The 23,544-nt window shown below is 44.4% G+C and overlaps 1 protein-coding gene across 1 annotated transcript; it reads right to left on the bottom strand.

Moving 5' to 3' along the window:
• Nucleotides 1-9,047: 9,047 nt before the first annotated feature.
• LOC118693620 (myosin-1B-like) lies at nt 9,048-23,169 on the bottom strand. The gene is made up of 38 exons (XM_036394321.1): nt 22,966-23,169; nt 22,736-22,879; nt 22,488-22,644; nt 22,143-22,170; nt 21,931-22,045; nt 21,753-21,845; nt 20,582-20,645; nt 20,391-20,489; nt 20,194-20,297; nt 19,969-20,107; nt 19,605-19,723; nt 19,359-19,508; nt 18,483-18,653; nt 17,935-18,241; nt 17,769-17,851; nt 17,198-17,285; nt 16,987-17,104; nt 16,653-16,776; nt 16,437-16,573; nt 16,078-16,333; nt 14,866-15,108; nt 14,584-14,760; nt 14,353-14,498; nt 14,175-14,265; nt 13,698-14,087; nt 13,461-13,587; nt 13,108-13,226; nt 12,634-12,830; nt 12,180-12,363; nt 11,928-12,093; nt 11,630-11,754; nt 11,047-11,355; nt 10,692-10,895; nt 10,319-10,444; nt 10,054-10,224; nt 9,858-9,962; nt 9,623-9,718; nt 9,048-9,203 (listed from the first exon to the last, which is right to left on the bottom strand). Exons 1-38 carry the CDS (start codon nt 23,167-23,169, stop codon nt 9,048-9,050), a joined length of 5,832 nt encoding a protein of 1,943 aa, XP_036250214.1.
• Nucleotides 23,170-23,544: the final 375 nt, after the last annotated feature.

Below are 23,544 nucleotides of genomic sequence, written 5' to 3'. Positions count from 1 at the left end.
ACCCTGGACTGCTGTGGCATCTTGGATGTAATAAACTGCATTTTGAAGAGCTGCTTGGAGTCCCACATCTCTCATTTTGGCTCTTACACTGGACAACACTGGGCTGTGGTTGCCAGTGACTTGAATTTAGCTACAGGGAAGGTGCTGGGCTTTGTGCAGTTTGCTCCTGCCAAAGCAGCAGTTCCCTCATGTCCTCACCTGAGATGTCCATGCAGCAATCCAGCCCGTGCCAAAGGGCAGTTAACACGCCCAGGAAACAATCCCACTTATGCCATGGCTGCTTGCGTTGTTTGGGAGCAGGCTGTGGCATGGCACCCATTAATCTGCATAACAAGGAAGATTGGCTTCCACATCATGCAAAGCATTCAGGGTGCTCCCAGCACAGGCAGTGTGTTAGCAGGGAGGCATGCAGAGAGCAAGGAGTTCAGAGCAAGGACAGGCACAGGCTGGGTGCTGATACTAGCACAGCTTTGTCCTCTCAGAAAGGAAAAGGGAAATTAATGGTTTGGCTGTAAGGCTCTTTGTTTCAGAGAAGAAAATGCTGGAAACATGTTCCTTGAATTGCAATGGTCAAATTGCAGATCATGAGGGAAGCATTTTTGGGCTATATAATTGTGCAGGAGAGTGTTTGTATGTCTGAGAGTTTGTCTCTGTGGAAATGAACAGGGGTTCTCACACACACCTGCATTTTCCATTGCCTTGAACCAAATGCTCTGCCATCTCTTCTGCCAGGAAAGGTGACAAATAAACAACTGTGGTTTGCCTGTGGCAAAAGGCTTTTACTGAGAGTTTTATGAGGCCATATTGGGCTGGACACTTTCATCACAACCCCACCATTCTGGTTGGTTTCTCTCCCTTTTATTTTGATCTATTTGCTTCCCAGCAAGCAAATATTTGCTCAGTGCTTCCTCCCTGTCAGCACTGAGCAAGAAACACGTGTGGCTAATGCAGAAGAGAAATAGGGAGGTTGGTGCCTTCCAGCCAGGTCAGCCAGAGGAACTTGCTAAATATGTTTGTCATTCACTTGTTGTCTCAGACACTGCCAGAATATTTTGAGCAGCAAAGGCTCCTGCAGCCCTGCTGGCTGAAGGGCACCAGCTGGCAGATTGGCTGTCTGGTGGGAAGTGCTCCTTTCCCCATCTCCCAGTGCTCACTGCCTGCCTGGTTTCCAGCTTTACAGCAGTTTCCATGCAGGATTTGTTCCCCAGGTTTTCTTGTCAGATAACAAGGCTGAGTCTGGCACTGCGGCAGAGACAAGACTGCCACAGATCCAGGTCCAACCAAGTAGCAAGGCTGAGCAAGAATTCCCCAAAGGCACAGGCACACAGAGAACACAAATGTAGACAAATACACAGCTGACCACATGGCAGAGCAGGTGAACACACAATTGTGAGAATTCCCACAAATAAGAGAGCACAGAGATCTCACCTCATTCCCCTTGGGCAGTTCAGGATGAGGTCCCAGCAGTGATGCTTATAAGTACAAGGGGAACCTTCTGGAACCTTTCTGGGCATAGACACTCCATGTGCCCAAGACCTGTCCCTGGATCCCAGTCTCCTCAGGCCACATGGTGTGTTCCTCATGACTTGCACAAAGGCAGCTCTGAGAGGTGTTGGATATCTGAAGGAATCAGAGGACTTTCCCACTTACTCAGGTAACCTACTGCCATTTTACAAAGCAAAATTTATGGATATAATTTATACAATTTTTAGAGTGTGCTTCAATGTTTTCTTTAAAGGTCTGTTAACAACAATTGCTTTTTTTTTTTTTTTTTGGTGCAAAATACTGTCTTCCCAAGCTCTTGAGTTGCATCTGGTTCAAACCTGCAGAAACCTGCAACCTGTGATTTTTTTCCAGAAGTGTTTGTATGTTTGGGCTCCAGCAGCTCCAGTTCTCTGATGACAATAATTCTTTTGCAGTTGTCACCAGGTTTGTTCTGGGCTTGCCTTTCTAGACCAGAAGACAAACGTGCTGCTGCTTAACTGCACTGCATGATGGATCAGCTGCTGTCACATATGGATAAAACTCTTCCACATTGTTCAGCAAGGGCTAAATGGCTGGATAATGAAAAGGAGGAAATGAACTGGGGTTACATATTCCTTCCCTTGTGTAGGACTGGACTTCAGTGTATAGATTCCTGATGGGAGACCCCCAAAAATACCATGGAATTGCACATTTCCTCAGCTGAGAAAAGAAATTTGTCCACTTTGACCCTGCTCCATTCCCACATCTGTGAGTCAGAAACCAGAGCCATGCCTATATGGGTATCCCAGTGGATTTTCTTCCCCAAAGCTTTTGAGATAATGTTGTCTGCTTGCAGAAATTTCACAGCAAATTCATGCTGTGGCTGCACTGTGCCCGGTCTTGGTGTCAGAAAATCAGAAAAGCCCTGCATGCCTATGCTGCTATTCAGCCCAGAGACTGTGCTACAACCACTAATTTGTGTTACATTAGAGAGTCTTATTCACTATTCTTGTTTTATTTATATGTTTAATTTTTTAAATTCTTTCTTAAGGTGAAGTTAATTTTCTTACTCTAATCCAAAGTTTGGAACTCTGTCTTCGTTTTTTTTATTCAATTTCTTTCTCTCTGGCCTACTTACAGCTCCATCCTTTCTGAGGTTGTTCTGCTGGGAACCCATTCTTGCCAATCATTCCCATGGGCTAATCAGCACAGAATACCTGATAATGTTAGTAGCATTAATTTGAAGATATTTGAAGCTGGTCCACACTCAACAATGTGATATTTCTGATAATGTCTGTGAGGGGGTTTGGTAACAAAACTGGTCAAGCAAATTCTTATCTCAAACTTCTTCCCTCCTGTGTAGGGAATTTCTGATAGTGTACCTGAACTGAATAAAAGAACAAAGTTAAAAGTAACTGTGCCAAAAAGAGGGCATCTCATAGTCTCTCATGTTTCTCCCACTTCAAAATTTCTTCACAAATGAACTGCCAACATTGAATCCTACTGTCCTAGGAAAGATCTTAGGCCTGGGATAAAACTAACAGTGTTGTGGACAAATCTTTGTCATTTAAATAGAGAAATGAGCTACCATCAATGGAAAATTCTGTTTTCCTTGGTAACATTTTAGGTATTTTTAGCTATAATTGAGCACAGCTCTGCACTGGGGTGGTTCTGGCCTCAACCAGGGAGCTGGCAGGAAACTTCTGCTGCTGCCACTGAATTTCTCTGCTCCAGCCTGAGCACAGGAATACCCAGCACTGATCACAACACCTTTTTTGCACACACTTCAGTTTTACTGTACAAAAGTTGTGTTGGTACTTTCAGCAGGTTTTCTTCCTTATTTAGCAGTGTTTATTGATACATAAATTACAAGTGCTGGGATATATTCTCAGATTCACTCCTGAGTCCCTCTTAAAGCCTGATATTTTGTTTGCAATTTCCATTTCCCTGGCATTGGTTTGAGCACTGTTTATACACACTAGAAAGTAATTCTCTTTCTTCAGATTTTAATTTATTTGGCCATATTGGATGAGTACCCTCTATTCTTGGTGCATTGCTACTCTTCTATTTATTCCAACACCTATTGCATTAAAAAAAAGCAGGAACATTGTTAATTGAAAAATTAGCTTTTCTGTGCTTTTCTTATACCCTGATCATCTGTTGGCTTTTTAGATGCTGTTGAAATCTTCATTGCAACCAAAAAACTCACAAGCAACTCCCATGGGATTTTAGTAATCTAGAGTTAGCTCCACAAACAGCTTTCATTTAAAAATCATTTTTCTCTTAATCACATTGATAAAAATTATTGTTGGTGCAGCACTGTTGCTATTACAACAAATCTCTGAGTGGTCAACAATAGGACGATTATGTCTTCAGACTGCCATTGCTAATCTTATCATGGAAGCAATTTTATTCCCCTGCTATGAACAATAATTTTTATTCTTTACACTCAGCTGTGCCAGATGTGAATCTTGTCAGACAAAAAACTGAACTGTGATTCACAGGTAATGAAAACCATGAAGATATCCAGAAAAAGAAGAAAAAAAAAAAAGAAAGGGAAAAAAAGGAAAAAAGGTGGACAGATTTTATAAATCTGAGGATTATTCAGCACAGCACTATTTGAAAAGCATTCCCCATGGGATTTTCAGCTTGCCTGTGTTGTTGTCAGCCATGCTGTCAGTATGACAGGGCATGCTGGAGGCATCAGTGTGCTCTGTGGAGCCCTGATGAGCCCTCTGACAGGGAATGCTCAGCTCCTGCTGCAGCAGCACTTCTGCTGCCCTCTGTGTAAAACGAGAGCTGCCAGGAATCTTAGCACCAAAGAAACAGAATTGCTTAAACACTGATCATTCAGAGCAAGGCTTCTCATCCCAACACTTCCCAGTTTTAAGATGCAGCTGGGCACTGGACTCTGGAGATGGTAGGACACAGTTTCCTTAACCTAACATCCCTTTCTCCTGTTGGAAAATGAAGTGCATGGGTTTGGTGAAATGCATGCTTCCCTGCAGGAAGTGTCCAGTCCAAAGTGGTGTTGCAGTGCTGTGTGGTTCAGAAAATCCATATCAGGTAAGACTAGAAGGGTCAATTGATTTTTAAGTAAAACAGATTGATAAACAGAACCCCCAGAATCTTACAAATATTCAGGGGGAGAAATACAGAATAGGTACAGGGAAATTTTGGCCATGGCAAAGGTAAGCTAGTATTTCTGGGGCTAGAACTCACTTGTGAAGACTGCTCTGTCTAATGCACCAAAACATGGAGGGACTTTGAAGATCCTTCTGTCTCCTCATTCTACTCTCTTGAGACTGCTTCAAGGTTAATTTTTCAATTCATTTATGGTAAAGCTTAATGGTATAGCATAATATGCCACATAAGCCTGTACAACTTTTCACACTTGTGTATTTCAGAAAACAGAGAAGGAAGAGAGAAACTTCTACTCCAAAGATATCTCAGCATCACTGGACTGTGAAGTGGAGCAGAAGGTAAAAACAGAACACCTGGGCAGGTGCTGAGTGAGTATCAAAGCTGAACAGTTATTTAGGCTCCTCCTGTCTTTACAGGAAGCATCCATGGAAGAGAGCAGGAGGGTTGGTCCTGGATGAGGACACGACCTTCAGGATGCCCTTTCCATCTCTCAGCAAAGCAGCTGAGGAGCTCCTGTTACAGAACAGGTGTGTGGGGTGAGCAGCCTGGGTGCTGCTGGGTGGAACAGTCAAGAAGAAAGGCAACAGGTGGTAGAAGGAGTTGAAGGTGGAGAAGGATCTGGATCAGAAGGGAATCAGGGTTACTGAAATAGTGGAATTTTGAAAAGGTGACTGCTCCTCCCAGAAAACATCGGAGAACATGTTGGGCAGTTGAAATCACTGAGAGATAGCAGGTGCCATAAAGGCATCTGTTTTCGATAACCTTCCCTTGAATGCCATTATTTGAAGAAGCATATATATTATCCTTGTCTGAGATGTGGCTGTACTCTTCTTAAGAATTGTCACATGCTACTTATGACCTAAAAACCAGTTTTAACACCCATAATACCTCCCACAACAAAGTTCAGGCAGTTACTCACAGAACTATTGTGGGTTATGTTGTATTATGTTTTTCATGCCACTTTTCCCCCCACTTCCACAAGGCCTCATTCACAATCTCAAATCACTCCTAGGAAAAACAGATTTTTCTCTCTGTTAGTTCTAAGCATCTCCTAGTTTGATTTCAGAGGTTCTGTATTGCAATGTGGACATATTCCATTCTTCATTAAGGCCAGATTTTTGGGTAACTGAGGCAGGTATCTTTCAGGACAGCACAAACATTTAAAAGTGTTTTGGAATACCAAAAGAGGAGGAAATTATGAACATTTCCAAGAGCATTTAAGGCTGGGAAAACTTCCTGCATAGCTTAAATTCTATTACTCTGTGAACTGGTTTGTGTGTCTGCCATGAACACCATCACATTTAGACTCTGTGTCTAGAAGCATTACCAGCTTGCAAAGTAGTTGGATGTCATGCAAAGCCTGCAGTGCAAACCCATTCTCTCCTCTCTTCAACGAGTGTCCCATATTCTCCTCATCCTTCCCAGCCCCACGAGCACTTCTGCTTTCCCAAGCTGCCTCACCTCAGTGTTTTCAGCCTTTTCTTTTAGCATCACTGCTCACAAGGCCTTGGGAAGTGAGGAGGCACCAGGCACAACCTGCCTGCCCCTCCTGCAGTGCCAGGACAGAGCAGAGAATCAGAGAATAGATTTATTCCTCAAGGCACACTCTTACTCTTCTTAGCAAGGCACACATTGTAGGGTATTGGGTGTGATATGGGTCAGTGAACAGGAGGTTCACAAGAGCAGTGATCAAAAGCAGCAGAGTTCAGTCCAGTGTCAGTTTGTCAGGTACCAAAACCCAAACAATGCTAAATTGTTTGCTCTCTTCCTTTCTCTTTTTCTTCCTTCCACCTCTACTTTCTGTCTCTTTCTCCCCTGCTCTTTATGAATTTTCTTGCTCCCCATCTCAATATTATTTTCTCAGTCTTGTTTTCTTTCTCATCTTTCTCAGTATCTTCCTGCTTTCCTCTTTTTTCTTTGACATGTTCTGTGCTTCACTCTTTCTCCATTTCTTTCTCACAGTATCTACCCTAACCAACTTCTCCTCTCTTCTCCCTCTCCTGCTCCATCTACCTCTCCCTCCTTTGAATCTCTCTTCCTTTCTGTCCTTCACTCCCTGGCCCCCTTATTTTCTGCTGTTGGGGAAGAAAACCCTTTCTGGTCAAGGCACTGTTGCTGGGGGCTGAGGGCATAGACAATGAGTACTTGGAGAACTGGAAGGCTGAACTGTTGGCAAGAAGCCTCTGTGAGAAACCTGTGTCTTCAGGTCAGAAATACTTTCTCCATGTCTTAGGGCCCCCAAAAGTGCTGATGCTTTTGTGCCCAGGGGACACAGTTGTCCATGCCCAAGCTCTTGAAGGTCAGAGAACTCCATAGTCCACATGGGGCAGCAGCTCTAGTGGAACTCATCAGTTGCATCTATTTTAAACCTTCTCTGAGACTTGTTTCTTCAGACCACTTATGGGCCCATGTTTCTTCCTAGATCAGTTACCTGTGCATCAGCACATTTTATATCACAAGCAGCCTGACTCCAGAAATAGTGTGTTGATGCAAAATGACTGCTTGTCCTCCAGCCAAGGCAGCAAATCAAAAGTGAGGAGAAATTGGTTTTCCTTACTCATCCCTTTAATATTCCTCTCTGATTCCAGCAAGTCTCCAGCCCTGCTGTCCAGGCTGCCTGGTGGCAAGGCCAGCTCAGCACTGTTCAATGTGTGCGATTTCTCTCCCTCTCCCACTTGTGCAGTTGGAATTCTGGCCCCAGGTGTTGTCTCCTTAGGGACCTGCAATGTTACCTTTCATCAGCTGAGCATTAGTAACAAATCCTCAGGCCAGAATTTCTTACAGGTGAGAGAGAGAGGAGCCCCAAGAGTCTCAGGTGCTTCATGTGCATCCTGATTCTTCCACAGTCAGAGCAGCTTGTTTGTTTTGGAGGGTGCTTGTAATATTGTCCAAAGGGAACAGGGAGCTTTGGCATTGAAATATAGTCCCCAAAGCTGTTGTGGTATTTACTACTCTGTCAGCAGGTTTATAAAGGTACCCAAGGTTTCTTTTCCTTGTTGCCCAGATATCGCTGGCACTGATGAAGTTTTCACAGCTTCGCACATAGAGATGATGTCTCTGAAGAGCATCACTTACAGTGACATAAGAGTCAAGCCAGGGCATCATCTTTTCCTGAAATATATTTAGCTGCTGCTTAGCCAACTACTTCCTTATTTGGTTGCAACATGGAAGGATTCTATGGGTGTAAACCTCAGTGTGTTTGGGAGGAGGAAGACCTCCCAGTTCTGAACGCTGTTGCTGCAAACACACTGACTGCTGTGGTCAGTGCAAAAGGCTGGGCAATACCTCCAGCTCCCTTCCCCAGCCATTTCACAGCTCTTTGGAGTACTCCCTGTAAATGGAGAGGTGTAGAGATAGCAGGGACCTTGAGAGACCTGTAAGTGTCCCTGTAGTCAAAGCCAAGTCTCATTTACCGTTCCCCACATCTGCTTGTAGAATCTTCCCTCGGCAGCTTCCTGATGTGCCAGGGTCTGGTGAATGGTGTGTTAAGCTGCCTCTTGCTGTGCAGGTTGCCTCTAAACACCTATTCCAGACAAAGGAAGCTCCAATCTCACTGGCAGTGTGATGTCCCAGTGGGCACTGATCTCTTTGCTTCAGGGTTGGAGGTACCTGTGCTCTCCAGACTCACCACCTGCTCAGCCCGCACTGGGCACTGAATGAGAATGGCTGGGAATGGGAAACATCCTTGCTGCCTTGCTCCTCCTCCTGGTCAGCTTTTCCCCATTTTTGTCCTGCTCATGCATTATATTCAGCAGTGTTACCCCATGTGGGATGAATAAACAAAAACCAGGGTCTAGCAGCTACTTTTTCCCATCCAGTTTTCAGATTCCTTATACAACACAGCTCATGCACTGCTGCAAAAGGAAGAAAGGAAGCACTGTTTGGCAGAGTGGAAACACCATGTTAAGAGCTTCTCTGTATTCTCATGGTGCAAGACTTGGAGATTTCTTTATGGTGTCCTGTTAACAGAGTTGCTCTCAATTCCAGTGTTAAAAAATAAAAGCAGTTTCTTTTTGATATGTATGCTTGTAAATTTGTAAAACACAGGCTTAAAATTTCTCATCCTAAAAAGCATTATTTATTTAATATTTATTTATTCTAACTTTAAATCACAATTCCATTTCTAGGAAACACTGTAGTAAAGATTAAAAATTTTTGTTTGCTTTCATGCCAATTACTCTTACTGTAGTTGGAGTACTGGAGTTTCTGAATTTTACTCCAGAAAACTCAGGAGTTTACTCCTGAATATTAATTGTTAGAACACAGTCAACACCCAAATAACTGCAGAACTAAAATGTAGCTACTGCTTTTCATGCAAAGGAATCTACGGTCTTTGTCTTTAGACATTGACTAATATATAAAGCCTTGTTGCAGAAAGAAGTGACAAAGGGCTCACATTTTGTGCAGCCCTTGTGTCACTTTGCTGCCTCCTGCAATTCTCACTCTTCCTCTGCTATTTTCTTGCTGTGAAACTCGCGGCTCTTCACTCGGAGCTTGTTGACCTGTGACTCTGCAATGTCAGCCCGCTCCTCGGCCTCCTCCAGCTCGTGCTGGATCTTGCGGAACTTGGACAGGTTGACATTGGACAGCTCCTCCTGTGAGAGCAGAGGAAATCCGGGCTCAGGAACACAGAGCAGGGCTTTCACTCCTGCTGCAAGTCAGCCTTGTGGGGCTGCAAATCTCCATCACCCTCCCGCCGCTGCTCACACATCAGCCTCACACAGAGCTCCTCATCCTCCCCTTCACAGGACCCTACTGGGACAAGCTTCACCAGGACGGTATCCTGGTGTCCTTGCTCCATGTGAGGAGCAATTTCATAATTTCAATTTGTCATTTCTGTACTTATTCTCCCACTTGTTTAGTGTTCATGTGCTGGGGAATATATCTCGATGACACAGTTCCCCTCCTCAGCAGATGATTTTTGACATTTTCAAAACTTCTGACATTCCTCTCCTGGACACCTGTGTGACACTCAGAGGAAGAAATGCTTTTTATTTCCCTGAGCAATACTCACAGCTTCCTCAGCTTGTCTCTTGTAGGATTTCACTTTCATTTGCAGCTTGTCCACCAGATCCTGCAGCCTGAGAATATTCTTCCTGTCTTCCTCAGACTAGAGTGTTGGCAAAGTGGAAAGAGTGAATTATTGCTTTCTGCACACCACAATATAGCATTTATCCTTGCCCCCCATGAGAATCTCTTTTGATTCGTGGAATAAGGGTGCATCAGCCCAAGGAGAGCTCCTGCCTTACCTGGTAGGTGAGTTCCTTCACCCTGCGCTCATACTTGCGCACACCCTTCACGGCTTCAGCGCTGCGCTTCTGCTCAGCATCAACCTCCCCTTCCAGCTCCCGCACCTGCAAGGACAAGCCCAGCCCTGCAGCTGCCCTGGCAATGTCTCTCCAAGGAGGGACACGCTCACTCAGGCACAGCCCCAGCCCTACACACCCTGGCCTCCAGCTTCTGGATCTGCTTCTTCCCTCCCTTCAGTGCCAGCTGCTCAGCCTCTTCCAGACGGTGCTGCAGGTCCTTCACTGTCTGGTCCAGGTTCTTCTTCATCCTCTCCAGGTGGGCACTGGTGTCCTGCTCCTTCTTCAGCTCTTCTGCCATCATGGCCGCCTGATCAGAGCAAAGGGTCAAAGCCATTTTGGGACTGAAGATATTCTGGGGAGACTACATTCATCAGCAGCAATGCCAGGACCGCCCAACTCACATCTGTGATGGCCTTCTTGGCCTTCTCCTCAGCATTGCGGGCTTCCTGGATGGTATCCTCCATTTCACTCTGGATCTGGGCAATGTCGGTTTCCAGCTTCTTCTTGGTATTGATCAAGCTGGTGTTCTGTTGAAGGGAAAAAGCATTTTTTTTTTCCAGGTGCTTGACACTATTCTTAGAAAAATCAAATTACCTATTTTTAATTATGGTTTTGGTACAGTTTCTTATGAAGAATACAAATAACTGATAAATGGCAATGGTAGACTGCCAAAGACTATCTGTTTTATTTCAATTAAAAAAGGAAAACAGACCTATTGTTAAATTTATTCTCTAAATATTGTAGGTGTTATATGTCTTCAATTCTAGAATGTACCTGAGTGTGGAGGAGCTGAACTCTCTCACTTGCATCCAGAAGCTCCTGCTCAGCCAATTTCCTCGACCGCTCCGTCTGCTCCAGGGCTGCCCGGAGCTCCTCAACTTCAGCCTGCAGCAGGTTTGCTCTGCGCTCCACCATGGCCACCTGCTCCTTCAGGTCCTCCTGTGTCCTGAGAGCATCATCCAAGTGCAGTTGAGTGTCCTGGAAAGAGAGAAAAGAGAGATTGGGAGGCATATCCTTCCTATTTACTTTTTTTGCATTTCCATATTATTATGGAAAAGATAGAACAGTAGAAGAGAAATATTTGCAGCTGTGGAAGGAACCCATGAGCACCTGGTCTGTAATGCCATACCTTGAGCACAGCCTGGGTGTTCCTCAGGTTCTTCTGTGCCTCTGCAGCCAAGCGATTGGCATGGCTCAGCTGGATCTCCATTTCATTCAGGTCTCCCTCCATCTTCTTCTTCAGCCTCAGGGCTTCATTCCTGCTCCTGATCTCAGCATCCAGGGTGCTCTGCATCGAGTCCACAATTCTGAGGTGGTTTCTCTTCATCTGGTCAATCTCCTCATCTTTCTCTGCTATCTTCCTGTCAATCTCAGCCTTCACTTGGTTGAGCTCAAGCTGCAGGCGCAGGATCTTCCCCTCCTCATGTTCCAGGGAGGCCTCAAAAAAAGTATAAAATCCAGTTAACTATAAAAAATAGCAACGTCAACAACTTTACATGAATTGTTATTGCAAAGAATAATGTATAACCACAGGTCTGTGATTGCAGGAAAAAAAAGAAAAAAGTATACCTGTGGATTCATAGATTTTACTGTTTTGAAGAAAAAGTGCTTCCTATGCCTCTGCTCTATTCTCAGAGCATAGAATTATTTAAATGCTACCTGAAGTTGCTGAGCTCTGTTGTAACTAATCAGGTAACGACAGAAGGCTTTACCTCAGCTTCCTCAAGGGAGGCTTGAAGTTCAGATTTCTCCTGCTCAATCTGCTTCTTCACTTTCTCCAGCTCATGAATCGCCTTTCCTCCCTCCGCAATCTGCTCCGTGAGGTCGGAAATCTCCTCTGAAAGGAAGGGAGAAAAGCGCCATGGTCAGGCAGAGAGCTGAATGGAGAAAGGCTCTGGTGCATCAAGGTGCCAGGCAAGATCTTATCATAGCAGGCCCAGAGCTGTTAAGTGTGGCAGGCAGACAAGCTTGTGAGAAAGGCCAGGGAGGAGCAGACGGCCAGGGACTTACGCTGCAAGTTCTTGTTCTCCCGCTTCATTGTTTCCAGGTGGTCCAAGGACTCCTCATAGGCATTCTTCATCTTGAACAGCTCCGTGCTCAGAGAGCGCGACTCCTTCTGCGAGGCCTCCAGCTCAGCCTGCGTTTCCTCATACTTCTGCTTCCATTCTGCCAGGATCTGAAGAGAAATGGGGGGTGAGTAGGGCTGTGGCCATCACAGGGCCCTGCTCTGACCAGGAGTGCTGGTGCTGGAGGCCAAAAGACCTTGTCAAAATTCTTCTGCTTCTTATCCAGAGCAGCACAGGCAGCATTGGATCTCTCCACATCAATCATCAGGTCCTCCACTTCATTCTGCAGCCTCTGCTTTGTCTTTTCCAGAGAGGCACATTTGGCATTGACAGCCTCAACATGCTCCTCTGCATCCTGCAGGCGCTGGGCCAGCTTCTTCCTGTGTTAAACATATCTCATGGTTTAAGAGAAAAGGGAAAGTTGGGGCATGTGGTTGATGAGCTTTTCCCTGTCTCTCTGCCAGTCCCTGTCTTCTACAGGTTTGCCTGTGACTTTTTCTCCAACACCACATGCATTATAGTATTTAATTGCTATTCTCCTTTTGCCCCAACCCCAAGCAGAACACTGATGTCTTCCCAATAATGTCACAGTGGTCTCCAGGCATTTCTGGTCTTAATCTCTGCTAGTCTTCCTCACTTCCCCCACGTACTTGGCCTCCTCAAGCTCCTCTGTGCGCTGAATCGCGTCCGTCTCGTATTTGGTTCTCCACTGGGCCACTTCACTGTTGGCCTTGGACAGGGCTCGCTGCAGCTCCCCCTTGGCCTCCTGCTCCTCCTCATATTGTTCCCGGAGCAAGTCACAGTCGTGGCGAGCGGACTGCAGGGCATGGGCCAGGGCACTCTTGGCCTGCAGCAACAAGGGTAGTGGGTCATGGAGCATAAAGATCCCAGGAAATTTGACTGAATAGTAATGGGACACTATGGATCATGCCTCTATGCACACAGACAACCATGCAATCAATGAGGAAAGAAGTTGGGACTGAATAAATGGAATAGTGGATAAACTGGAGGTAAAAGTTTGCATGAGATGCCTTGCACCAAATTACATGAGATTTTTTCCCTGTCTCATCATATAGTACAGTAATCACATAAGTGTTTGGAGCACCTCTGAGAGAAGGAATCACCTTTATCTCTTCCTCCAGATGCCTCTTGAGTTCCTCAATCTGCTGGGTGAAAGCCTGTTTGCCTCTTGACAGCTGAGAAACCAAAGCATCTTTCTCTTCCACCTGACGTGAATATTCACCTGAGAAAATTTGCAGATACACAACAGTTTTAAGGCCATTCATGTTGATGCTAAAAACATTTGGAGATCGAAAACCAGATAGTTTTTAGTCCATGCTGAAATTTATGAGCCCATTTAAAGCATTTTGCAGTGGTTCTCACACAGTGTGTTGAAAAGACCATGTGCCCAGAAGAGTGATTTTTGCAACAACTCTGCGACATTATTGACCTGCACATGTAGATGAGGGTGTCTCACCTGACTCTGTCTGCAGACGAGCTCTTTGAGCATTGAGGTCGTTGATCATGCGCTGATGCTCTTCTTCCTTGGACTTAATCTCACTCAGCTGATCTTCCAGAGTGCGGCACATCTTCTCCAGGTTAGCCTGTGTTTCAGCATGTGGAAAGGGATGAGTTAACCATCCATGCATTAAAGAAGGCAAGGAGGAAGGATTGTCTTGTATTCTACTGGGTCAATGAACCTATAATTGTGTACCTTGGCTTTGGAGACAGACTCCATGTTGCTGGCCAAGTCATCAATCTCCATCTTCATCTCACTCTTCTCCTTCTCCAGCTTCTGCTTCACGCGTTGCAGGTTGTCGATCTGCTCGCCCAGCTCAGCTGTGCTGTCCGCGTGCTTCTTGCGCAGGGCGGCAGCTGTGGCTTCGTGCTGCAGCGTGGCCTCTTCCAGGTCACGGCGCATCTTCTGGAACTCTGCCTCACGCTTCTTGTTCATATCAATCTGAGCTGCTGTGGCTCCTCCTGCTTCTTCCAGGCGCTCGCTGATCTCCTCCAGCTCCCTGGACAGGTCAGCGCGATGCTTCTCTGCTTTAGCGCGAGAGGTTCGCTCTGCCTCAATTTCCTCCTCCAGCTCCTCAATGCGGGCCTGCAGAACAGCAGGGACCCTTCACAGCCGTGCCCTCCTCCTGCCTGAGCTGAGCTGAGCAAGGCAGGGCAAGGAACAGAGACTTGCCTGCAGCTCCTTGATCTTCTTCTGAAATTGCATGCCCAGGGCCTGTTCATCCTCAATCTTGGTCTGAATCTGGCTGATTTCAAAATCTTTCCTTTGGGACAAGTGAACCGTGTTAGAGCTCCAAGAAACAAGACAAGTGCTGCAGCCCAGCACTCAGGTGCCCCAGAACCACACTTACTTCTTCAGTTTCTCATCCAGCTGCTGCTTATCATTCTCCAAATCCATGATGCTGTCCTGGGCCAGCTTCAGGTCTCCTTCCAGTTTCCTCTTCGCTCTCTCCAGGTCCATGCGCAGTTTCTTCTCTTGCTCCAGGGACCCTTCCAGCTAAACACAACAAGACCATCAGCCCTCTGCCAGCCCCATTGGACTCCATACCTGTCCTGTTCCTGCTCTATGTCTGTGTGCTTACATCATCCACTTGCTGTTCCAGCTTGGTCTTGGCTTTGGTCAGAGTATTGACTTTGTCTTCCTCTGCCTGCAGGTCATCCAGGGTCTGCTGATGGGCCTCTTGGAGGGCTTTCTTCTCCTTTGTCAGCTTGGCGATGGTCTCGTCCAAAGCTGCCATCTCCTCAGTCAGGTTTTTCACCTTTGAGAAGAAGGGACCAAATATAAATAAAGGAAGCAGCTATAGAAGTCCTGTAATAGCACAGGGCTCTTTTCTGGAGTGTGAGTGACAGGTTCTACCTCATACCTTGTTTTCAGTGGCATGTTTTTCCTTCTCCACCTTGGCCAGTGTTAGCTCAAGGTCATCAATATCTTTCTTCAGCTCTGAACATTCATCCTCCAGCTTCCTCTTCTTGGCTGTCAACTCAGCATTAATTTCTTCTTCATCCTCAGCCCTTTCAGTCACTTCCTTAATTTTGGCTTCCAGCTGGATTTTGGTTTTGATGAGCTGGTCGCACCTTTCCTCTGCATCAGCCAAAGCATCTGCTTCCTAGTAGAGAAACATTCATTTGTTTAATAATCACAACTGTTTGCAAAAGGTGAATAGAGAAATGGTATTTCTCACTGAGGAAAAGAAACATGGAATTATTCTTTTTTGTTTTCTTCTATGAATTTGGTTTTTCCATAGACTCTTTTAAATCAGAGCAGGTTTTAATTCTATTTCATTGTTTTGCTCTCATCCATTATTCCCTCCACTTTTTCTTATGGATGAGAGCAAATGATGATATGAGATATTATCATCTTCTTATAAGATGATAATATCCAGTAGTATTTTTATTTTCAAGAGTTTAGATTACTTTCTCTGAAAGTTATGTACTATGTATAAATGTGGAGAGGTTTTTTTTCTTTATGTTTTCATAAGCTTTTCTTGGCAAGACTGACTTTGAAATAATTTTCTTTGAGTGAGATAAATTGATATATAGTCTAGGTGCAATCAGAGGTTTCAATTTGAACCTGAGTTTATTTTGAAACTGTATAGCAAACATCTAAATACAGAAGGTAATGTTTAAATATTGACCAATCCCTTGATCTCCCAATGGACTTAGTAGGTACACATTGGGTTAGGAAAGAATGAAGAGGGTTTTTGTGTCCTCCTGGAAAATGATTGCAGAAAGACAAGTGACATAACACATATCATAAAAAATGGCATAGAGGTCTTTGGGCAACTGACTGAAACCAGAGAAAGTTGTCAAATGAATTGCTCCACAGACGCTGCTAACTAAATTCTCAACCTCCAGTGACTACACTGGATGTTATATTGTGAGCCTGGAGAAACAGACCAATGTGCATACATGCTTCAAAATCATTCCCAAGCTAGAACCTCCTATTATAATGGTGAAATTCAGTGGTCTGATTTCTACCTTGCAATATTCATAGCAAAATATTTTCTCAGACAATGTGTAACATGAGAGTTATGTGCTGTGAGGATACCTTGAACAAACACACTAATGATACTTACAGATTGCACTTGGAGCTGCAGGTCATTTTTCTCCTTCATTAGAGATGCCATTTTCTCTTCAATCTCCTTCCGCTTTGCCTCAGACTTTGCAAGCTCCTCCTTGGTTTTCTCAAATTCTTCCTTCATGTTGGCCATTTCCTTCTCAGACTCTGCACTCTTCAACAGGGGCTTGATCTTGAAGAACAGCTTCATCCATGGCCAGTGTTTGACATTCATGAATGAACGAACGTTGTACTGGATGCAGAAGATGGATTCCCTGAGGCATAATTAAAATGTACAATGAATATTTTCAGTCTGACAAGTGTCAACACTTTTCCATGAGCAAAATGACTCTTTAACTGAAGAAGAGGAAGGTGTACCTGCGCTCTACCCTTCTCTGGTACTCCACCCTCGCCAGGTAGCCCCTGCACATGGCCTGGGTGCGGGTGATGAGCTGTGCCAGCTTCTCATCCCTCATCTCCTCCAGGACCCCTATCAGCCCAGCTTTGAAGAACACCTTGAGAGAGGAAACGTTGCAGCTCATCACTGTCAGGCAGAGCAAAGCCCAGGCAGGCAGTGAATGGGGGGGTTTGTACCTTGGTGTGTCCAAATTTGTACTGGGTGTGATCCACATCGATTGAACTAAGAAGCTTCTCAGAAGCCTTCTTGCTATCGATGAACTGTCCCTCAGGGATGGCACTGGCATTAAGCACCTTGTATCTGTGGAATTGGAGGAAACGGGAGGAAGACAATGTCCATTCATAAGAAAGTTCTCTTTACTGAAAGCAAGAGCAGTGTTTGCAGCAGAACCAGGCTGAGGAAGTTGGAATTTCATCTCTCCATACTTAAAGACCCTGGCAAAGCTCAGCTGTGTGATGGAGAGCAATTGGTGAGGACAGCTGACTTATCTCTTCATTTCATAGCTCTCACCTCTGTTTGAAGTCAGCATAGAGGACTCTGCTGGGGAACCCTTTCCTGCAGATCCTGATCCCTTCCAGCACGCCGTTACAGCGCAGCTGGTGCAGCACCAGCTCGTGCTCCATGGCACCTGGCAATGCAGAGCACAAATGAGGGGCACAGATTGCAGTGCAGAGGGGAATGGATGTATCAGAGCAGGGATCTTTCAGCTTGGGGTTCTTACCAGGTGTTTTAGTCTCATTGGGGATGATGCAGCGCACAAAGTGGGGGTGAGTGCTCCGCAGATTGGTCATCAGCTTGTTCAGATTCTCCTGTGGGATCATGATTTAGTGTGGGTTTACAAGAAACATGGAAAAAATAACCTGTTGCATTCCCTGAATTTAACATGAAAGATTGATCAATGGAGATACACTGGGCTGAAAATTGTCAGCTGAGCATGCCTGAATCAATTGCTCAGTTCCTTCTGATTCCCAGCATTAAACCTCACCTTGTAGGACAAAAAAACTTACCCTCAACCTAATGAAGGCTAAAAAGTGCACATGTTTTATGACACAATTTTATGTTTATATTAAGTGTAAGTTTAGGTTTTTACAGTGCTATTTTTCATTCCATAAGATTTTTTTTCCAATAGCAGTCTAAAGACAAGTTAAAGTTATAATATTTTTTCCTTGGTTGGTTGGTTGGTTGGTTGGTTGATTGTTGGGGGGTTTTTTGCTTTTTTTTTTCTGTGTCTGAGCCAGCTAAAAATACAGAATAATTCTCTGCATATATGAAAAGAAAAGGTGTTTACCTACCCGGAAAAGAGCTGAGACAGTCTGGAAAGAAGAACCCTTCTTCTTGCCTCCCTTCTTGCCACCACCACCACCACCACTAGCCTCTGATAAAGTAAAGATAAAGAGACATCTGTTGCTTTGGGGACCAACCACCATGCATCAAAGAGATGAATTGCAGAGAACTGACCTGCCTCTCCTCCAGCAGAGGCAAAGAGTAAAGCCAGGGTCTTCACAGAAGATTTCTGGTACAACCCAATGACAGTTTCATTCAGAGGGTCCTTGTTCTTCTCCAGCCAGCCAGCAATGTTGTAGTCCACTGTTCCAGCATAGTGCACCAGGGAGAAGTGGGCCTCAGCCTTGCCTTTGCCTGGCTTGGGCTTCTGGAAATTGTTGGACTTGCCCAGGTGCTGGTCATAGAGCTTGTTCTTGAAAGAGGTGTCAGTTGCCTTGGGGAACATGCACTCCTCTTCCAGGATGGAGAAAATGCCCATGGGCTGGGAGAAATCACAAGAAAGGAGGGAGAACAAGGTGAAAAGGTAGAAAGACTCAGAGATGAAATAACTTCCTGAGTGGGACAATATTACTGCTCTCAGGGATTGTTCTGTTCAACAAATCTAAAATAATACAAACTGATGTATCTGCAGTATCATATTTACCATTTCAAGCTGCATTTAAAAATAGTTATAAAATGAATGCATTTCTGAAAATACCTGACATTGTGAATTACAGAAATACCTTCTCAATGAGCTCAATGCAGGCAGCCAGGTCCATGCCAAAGTCAATGAACTCCCATTCAATGCCCTCCTTCTTGTACTCCTCCTGCTCCAGCACGAACATGTGGTGGTTGAAGAACTGTTGCAGTTTCTCATTGGTGAAGTTGATGCACAGCTGCTCCAGGCTGTTGAACTGCTCAGAGGAAAAATCCACAAGAACCAACCCTCATCAATGTGCAAAATTCTTCATCATTCTCCTCCAGCCTTTATAAATCTCCCCAGTTATAGCACAACTGTATTACCAGGGCCTCACTATATCAAAGCCTATATGCAGCTCCAGAAAGAAATACCTACATAATGAAAATGAGGGAATTTTTTGGAGCAGATTTTTTAGTGAATCTGATAAAATTAATAAAATGCTTTGGCATTTTTTTATTCAGCAAACAAGATGCGTGCATGCTCGTTTCCAAATTGAAAGCCCTTGATATCTCTGATTAAACAAATAACTATTCCTTTCTTTGTTCTTTAAACATTTTGTACATCTTTAACATGCTATGTATTTGTCAATGCATCTCCTAGCTCTGCTCCAGAAGCTCTTTTATAACTTTATTGGAATTATTTTGGGTTATTTAATCCTTAACATTAAGCCCAAACAGTTGTAATATTTCAATGTAAAAAATTCTATTTGTTGCTTATGCACAAACAACATGACTCTTTGCTTATACTGATGGAGCTTTTGAGGACTTTGTTTTCTGCTAGAAAAGAAAATGACTGGGTTTTTTCCTACATAAAATCACAAATGACTAGCATGTTAAACCTTCAGAGGAATATGACTCTCAAGTCCTCTGACATAACAATCTTTCCCTTCAAGAGCAGCCCTCAAACCTGAAATCCTTACATCAAAGATCTCAAAGCCAGCAATGTCCAGGACACCAATGAAGTACTGCCTGGGCTGCTTCGTGTCCAGCTGTTCGTTGATGCGAACAACCATCCACAGGAACATCTTCTCATAGACAGCCTTTGCCAGGGCACCCACTGAATTGTATACCTAAACCAAAGGAGAACGGAGCAGAAGGAAAATAGTGCCCAAAGGGAGAGAGTAAATCAAGTCAGAGGTTCCCAGTCACCAAGTGGTTGTTGTTACCTGCTGCACAGTTTGGCCCTTGGTCACGTATTCATTCCCCACCTTGACTCGGGGGTAGCAGAGGGCCTTGAGCAGGTCTGCTGAGTTCAGACCCATCAGGTAGGCAGCCTTGTCAGCAACTGAACACAAAGAGAGAGGGAGGAAGAAACAGGGGAGAAGTGATAACTGAAAGTGGCTATCCTCTAAGATGTAGCCGTTGGTCTCAGCACTGAAATTTTGTGATATCTTGAAGGGAACTTTAGAAGCATGAATAGTCTGGAAGCTGAGATTTATGCATTTGTGATAGTAAACAGAAGGAAAATACATGATTGCCAACTTCCACCTATCCATATCTGTTATTAGGAGTTCTACAAGGCTTCAATACCTTCGGTGCCATCAGGCTCTGCCTGTTCCTCTCGTTGTTTCTGCTTGAATTTCAGGTTCCCATAGTGCATGACAGCCCCTGTCAGCTTGTAGATGGCTGTTCTCTCATCAGCAGTGAAGCCCAGGATGTCAATGGCACTCTGGCAACAGAATCACTCAAATAAACCTCAAATAAACCTCCATTACAAGGAAATTTCACCACACCAATATGCTCTGCGACACTTACATCCGTAGCCATCAGCTCCTCCTGGTCGTTAATGCTGGCGACAGTGATCTCGCCTTGACTCACAAACTGGTAGTCATATGGGTTGGTGGTGATGAGGAGCATGTCTGTAAAGAGGAATAGGATGTATCTGGGTGTGAGAATGAAGATAAATATTTAGCACATTCAGATTTTATCAAACAATTCATAATACTTCATACCAATTAGCTCTGGCTTCTTGTTGGACATGATCTGATAAAAGATGTGGTAGCTCCTTTCCGCCTTGAGCTGGAAAGTGACTCTGGACTTCTCCAGCAGATCTGGTAAGGAAGGTAGGATAGAGTCAGGCCTGAGAAAGAACACCAAAGTGGAAAGGGAGGAAGGAATGGGATCAAGTCTGATAGTCTCTTACATGTTTCAATATCAGCAGAAGCCAGCTTGCCTGTGGCACCAAAGTGGATTCTGATGAATTTACCCTTTCAGAGGGGAATGAAAAAATGACATGTTGAAATTTTGCCATGACTGTAAGCATTGACCTTACATTTTCCAGAGAGGACAGGCTTCAAACTTAGGAGTTGTTTCAATTTTATTTTTTCTTTAACAAAGCAAAACAGGACAAAAACAAATTTAGGAAATTCTTTATACTGCCAATACTAGATAGATCTGAGCTTTATTATCCACTACTATTTAATGGGTAACCATGAATGCACATGATGAGAAGACCACTAATAAAGCATTGTATTGGGTCACTTATGTTGCAATTCATTAAACAATTCATTAGTTGCAATTCATTAGTTCAAATACACATGGATATAGTGAAAATCAGAAAGAATTCTGTGAAGGCAGATTTTGGTGGTATAAAAGTTAAATGAGGAATTTTAGTCTTGTGGAAAACAGAAGTCAGCTGTTACTATCTGAGTTGTAGAGATAGAGGCAACACACCCAAAACAAGGAGCTTTAGTCTGAGACTGAGCATTGGTATTGTGGTTCTTCAAGGAAAGTCACAGTTAATCTAATAGAGCTTATGAATGGCTTTTTCCATTAAAATGAACAAAAGAACATTCCATAGAGTGGTTTGTTTTCTGGTAGCATGTATTGAAGGAACTCTGTCCCTATCCCTGTCTAGACAAATTATATCAAGGTCTGAGCAGTCAGATTAATACACCTGCCCAGTTTTCTGCCTAAAACCCAGAGAGCTGTTTTTTTTTTTTTGAAGGCCAGTAAAATTTCCATCCAGCAATTGCTATCCTGTATGTCCCATCTTTCCTTTTTTCTATATTACATCAATTTCCACAAAATTGTGTCTTCAGCCCATATGACAGATACGAAGAATATGTGTATATATATTTATAGATATCTAGTTATATAGATATCAAAACATATTTAAATTATCCCCCTTTGTATGCTGTTTTGTACTTCTAAAGATGTATTTTTAATTAAATAGTCCACTTTAATTGGCAAAAATACGTGAAAAATAGTTGTTTAATGAATGCAGTCATCTGACTTTGACACTTCAGAAGTGAGAGCATGTTCTGACATCCTTGCTCCCAAATAAATGACAACTTCTCTAATGAATAACTCACAAAGCGCGAGGAGTTGTCGTTCCTCACGGTCTTGGCGTTTCCAAAGGCCTCCAGCAGTGGGTTGGCGCTGATGATTTGATCCTCAAGCGTTCCCTGCAGGGACATCATTATTCAGTGACTGTGTTTGGTTGGCAGGGCAATGACAGGCCAAGCATTCAGTCTGTCCTTCCTGACTCACCTGCATTTTGCCTGATGACTTCTCCTCCTTCTTCTTCTCTCCACTGGCTGCAATTGTTGCAAAGTACTGGATGACACGCTTTGTGTTCACAGTCTTCCCGGCCCCGGATTCTCCGCTGCCAAAGCCAAGAGAGAAGCAGAGGGTGCGTGGTCAGGCAGGAGGTGCCCTGGCACCGGGCAGCCCCGCAGGGACCCGCGCAGGGGGGTACCTACGTGATCAGGATGGACTGGTTCTCACGATCTGTGAACAAGGCAGAAACACAGTGCTCAAAACTCAATCAACAACAGAGAAAGAATGAAACATAATCAGGTAAGTCTAATGTTTTGCCTGATGTCAGCTTCACTTAAAGAAGCAAACCTCCAAAGCACATCACTGAGTGCAGAGATATCATTCATTTAAAAGAGTAGAAACAACGCTATGAAGATAGTAAACTCCAACAGATGTGTATGTCAGATCCAAGAAAACTTTGAAAAAGTCTCTTCACTTTGCTGAGATAGGGTATCCCTTAAAAGAATTTAATGGTCCAATGTCCCTAAAGACTAGACAGAGCCACTCACCAGTCAGCATGAACTGATAGGCGTTGTCAGAGATGGAGAAGATGTGTGGAGGGGCCTCCTGGCGCTTCTTGCCTCGGTAGGCCAACACCACCTCGGGGTTGTACACCGGCAGCCACTTGTAGGGGTTGACGGTGACGCAGAAGAGACCCGAGTAGGTCTGCAAGGAAGGGACACAGCACCTTGGCTTCCCCTGAGGCTGGCCCAGCAGCTGCTGAGGCTGCCCAGAGGAAGCTGCTGCTGCCACTTACGTAGATCATCCAGGCTGCGTAACGCTCTTTGAGGTTATACAGCACAGCGGGTTCGTGCAGGTGGGTCATCATGGCCATGTCCTCGATTTTGTCATACTTGGGAGGGTTCATCGAGAAGATTTGATCTTCTTTCACAGTCAGGGTCTGTCAAGGAAACAAAACATCCACATGTGTCTCTGAAAAGCTCAGTGTTCAGATAATGTTTTCCTTCGGCCTTGTTTTTGACTCACCTCTCCCCCTTCAGTCTTGACAGTGACTTTGCCTGATTCCCTGCCCGTGATTGTCCCTTTCACAAAGGATTCCTTTGCATGTACCACGAAGACAGATGTCTTGGCATCAAAAGGTTTGTTCTGGGCCTCAATTCTCTCCTTCTCTGACTTTCGGAGGTAAGGAGCCGCCTCCCCAAAGATGGCCATCTCAGCGTCCGAAGACATGGCTGCACTTTATGGAGGGGCTTGTCCGCAGAGAACGCTGTGGAGGAGCAGATATTTTGCACAAATGAGTCTATATTTTTCCTTGTCACACACTTGATTGATAGACCCTAAGAGCGTAATAGAAAGTGTGATTTGGGAAGAATCTTGAGTAGTTCTTTGGTTCACCTTCCTGTGCAACCAGGGCCAATATTGGAAGCAGGTTCCCACAGCTTTTTCCAAAAAGTTTTTATTATGTCAAAGAACAGATATTTCTTAGTGCCTTTGCATCCCAGTTTAATGTCTGATGACCCTGATGGTGATTTTTTCCCCTATTTATTGCCTAATCAAAATTTCTGTGGCTGAAACCTGTGGTTTTTATCCCTCAGCCTTTCACGC

Source organism: Molothrus ater, chromosome 19, assembly GCF_012460135.2.
Source record: "Molothrus ater isolate BHLD 08-10-18 breed brown headed cowbird chromosome 19, BPBGC_Mater_1.1, whole genome shotgun sequence".
Taxonomy (NCBI): Eukaryota; Metazoa; Chordata; class Aves; order Passeriformes; family Icteridae; genus Molothrus; species Molothrus ater.
Note: the sequence above shows the minus strand (reverse complement) of the source record. Positions and strands in the feature narration are given on the sequence as shown.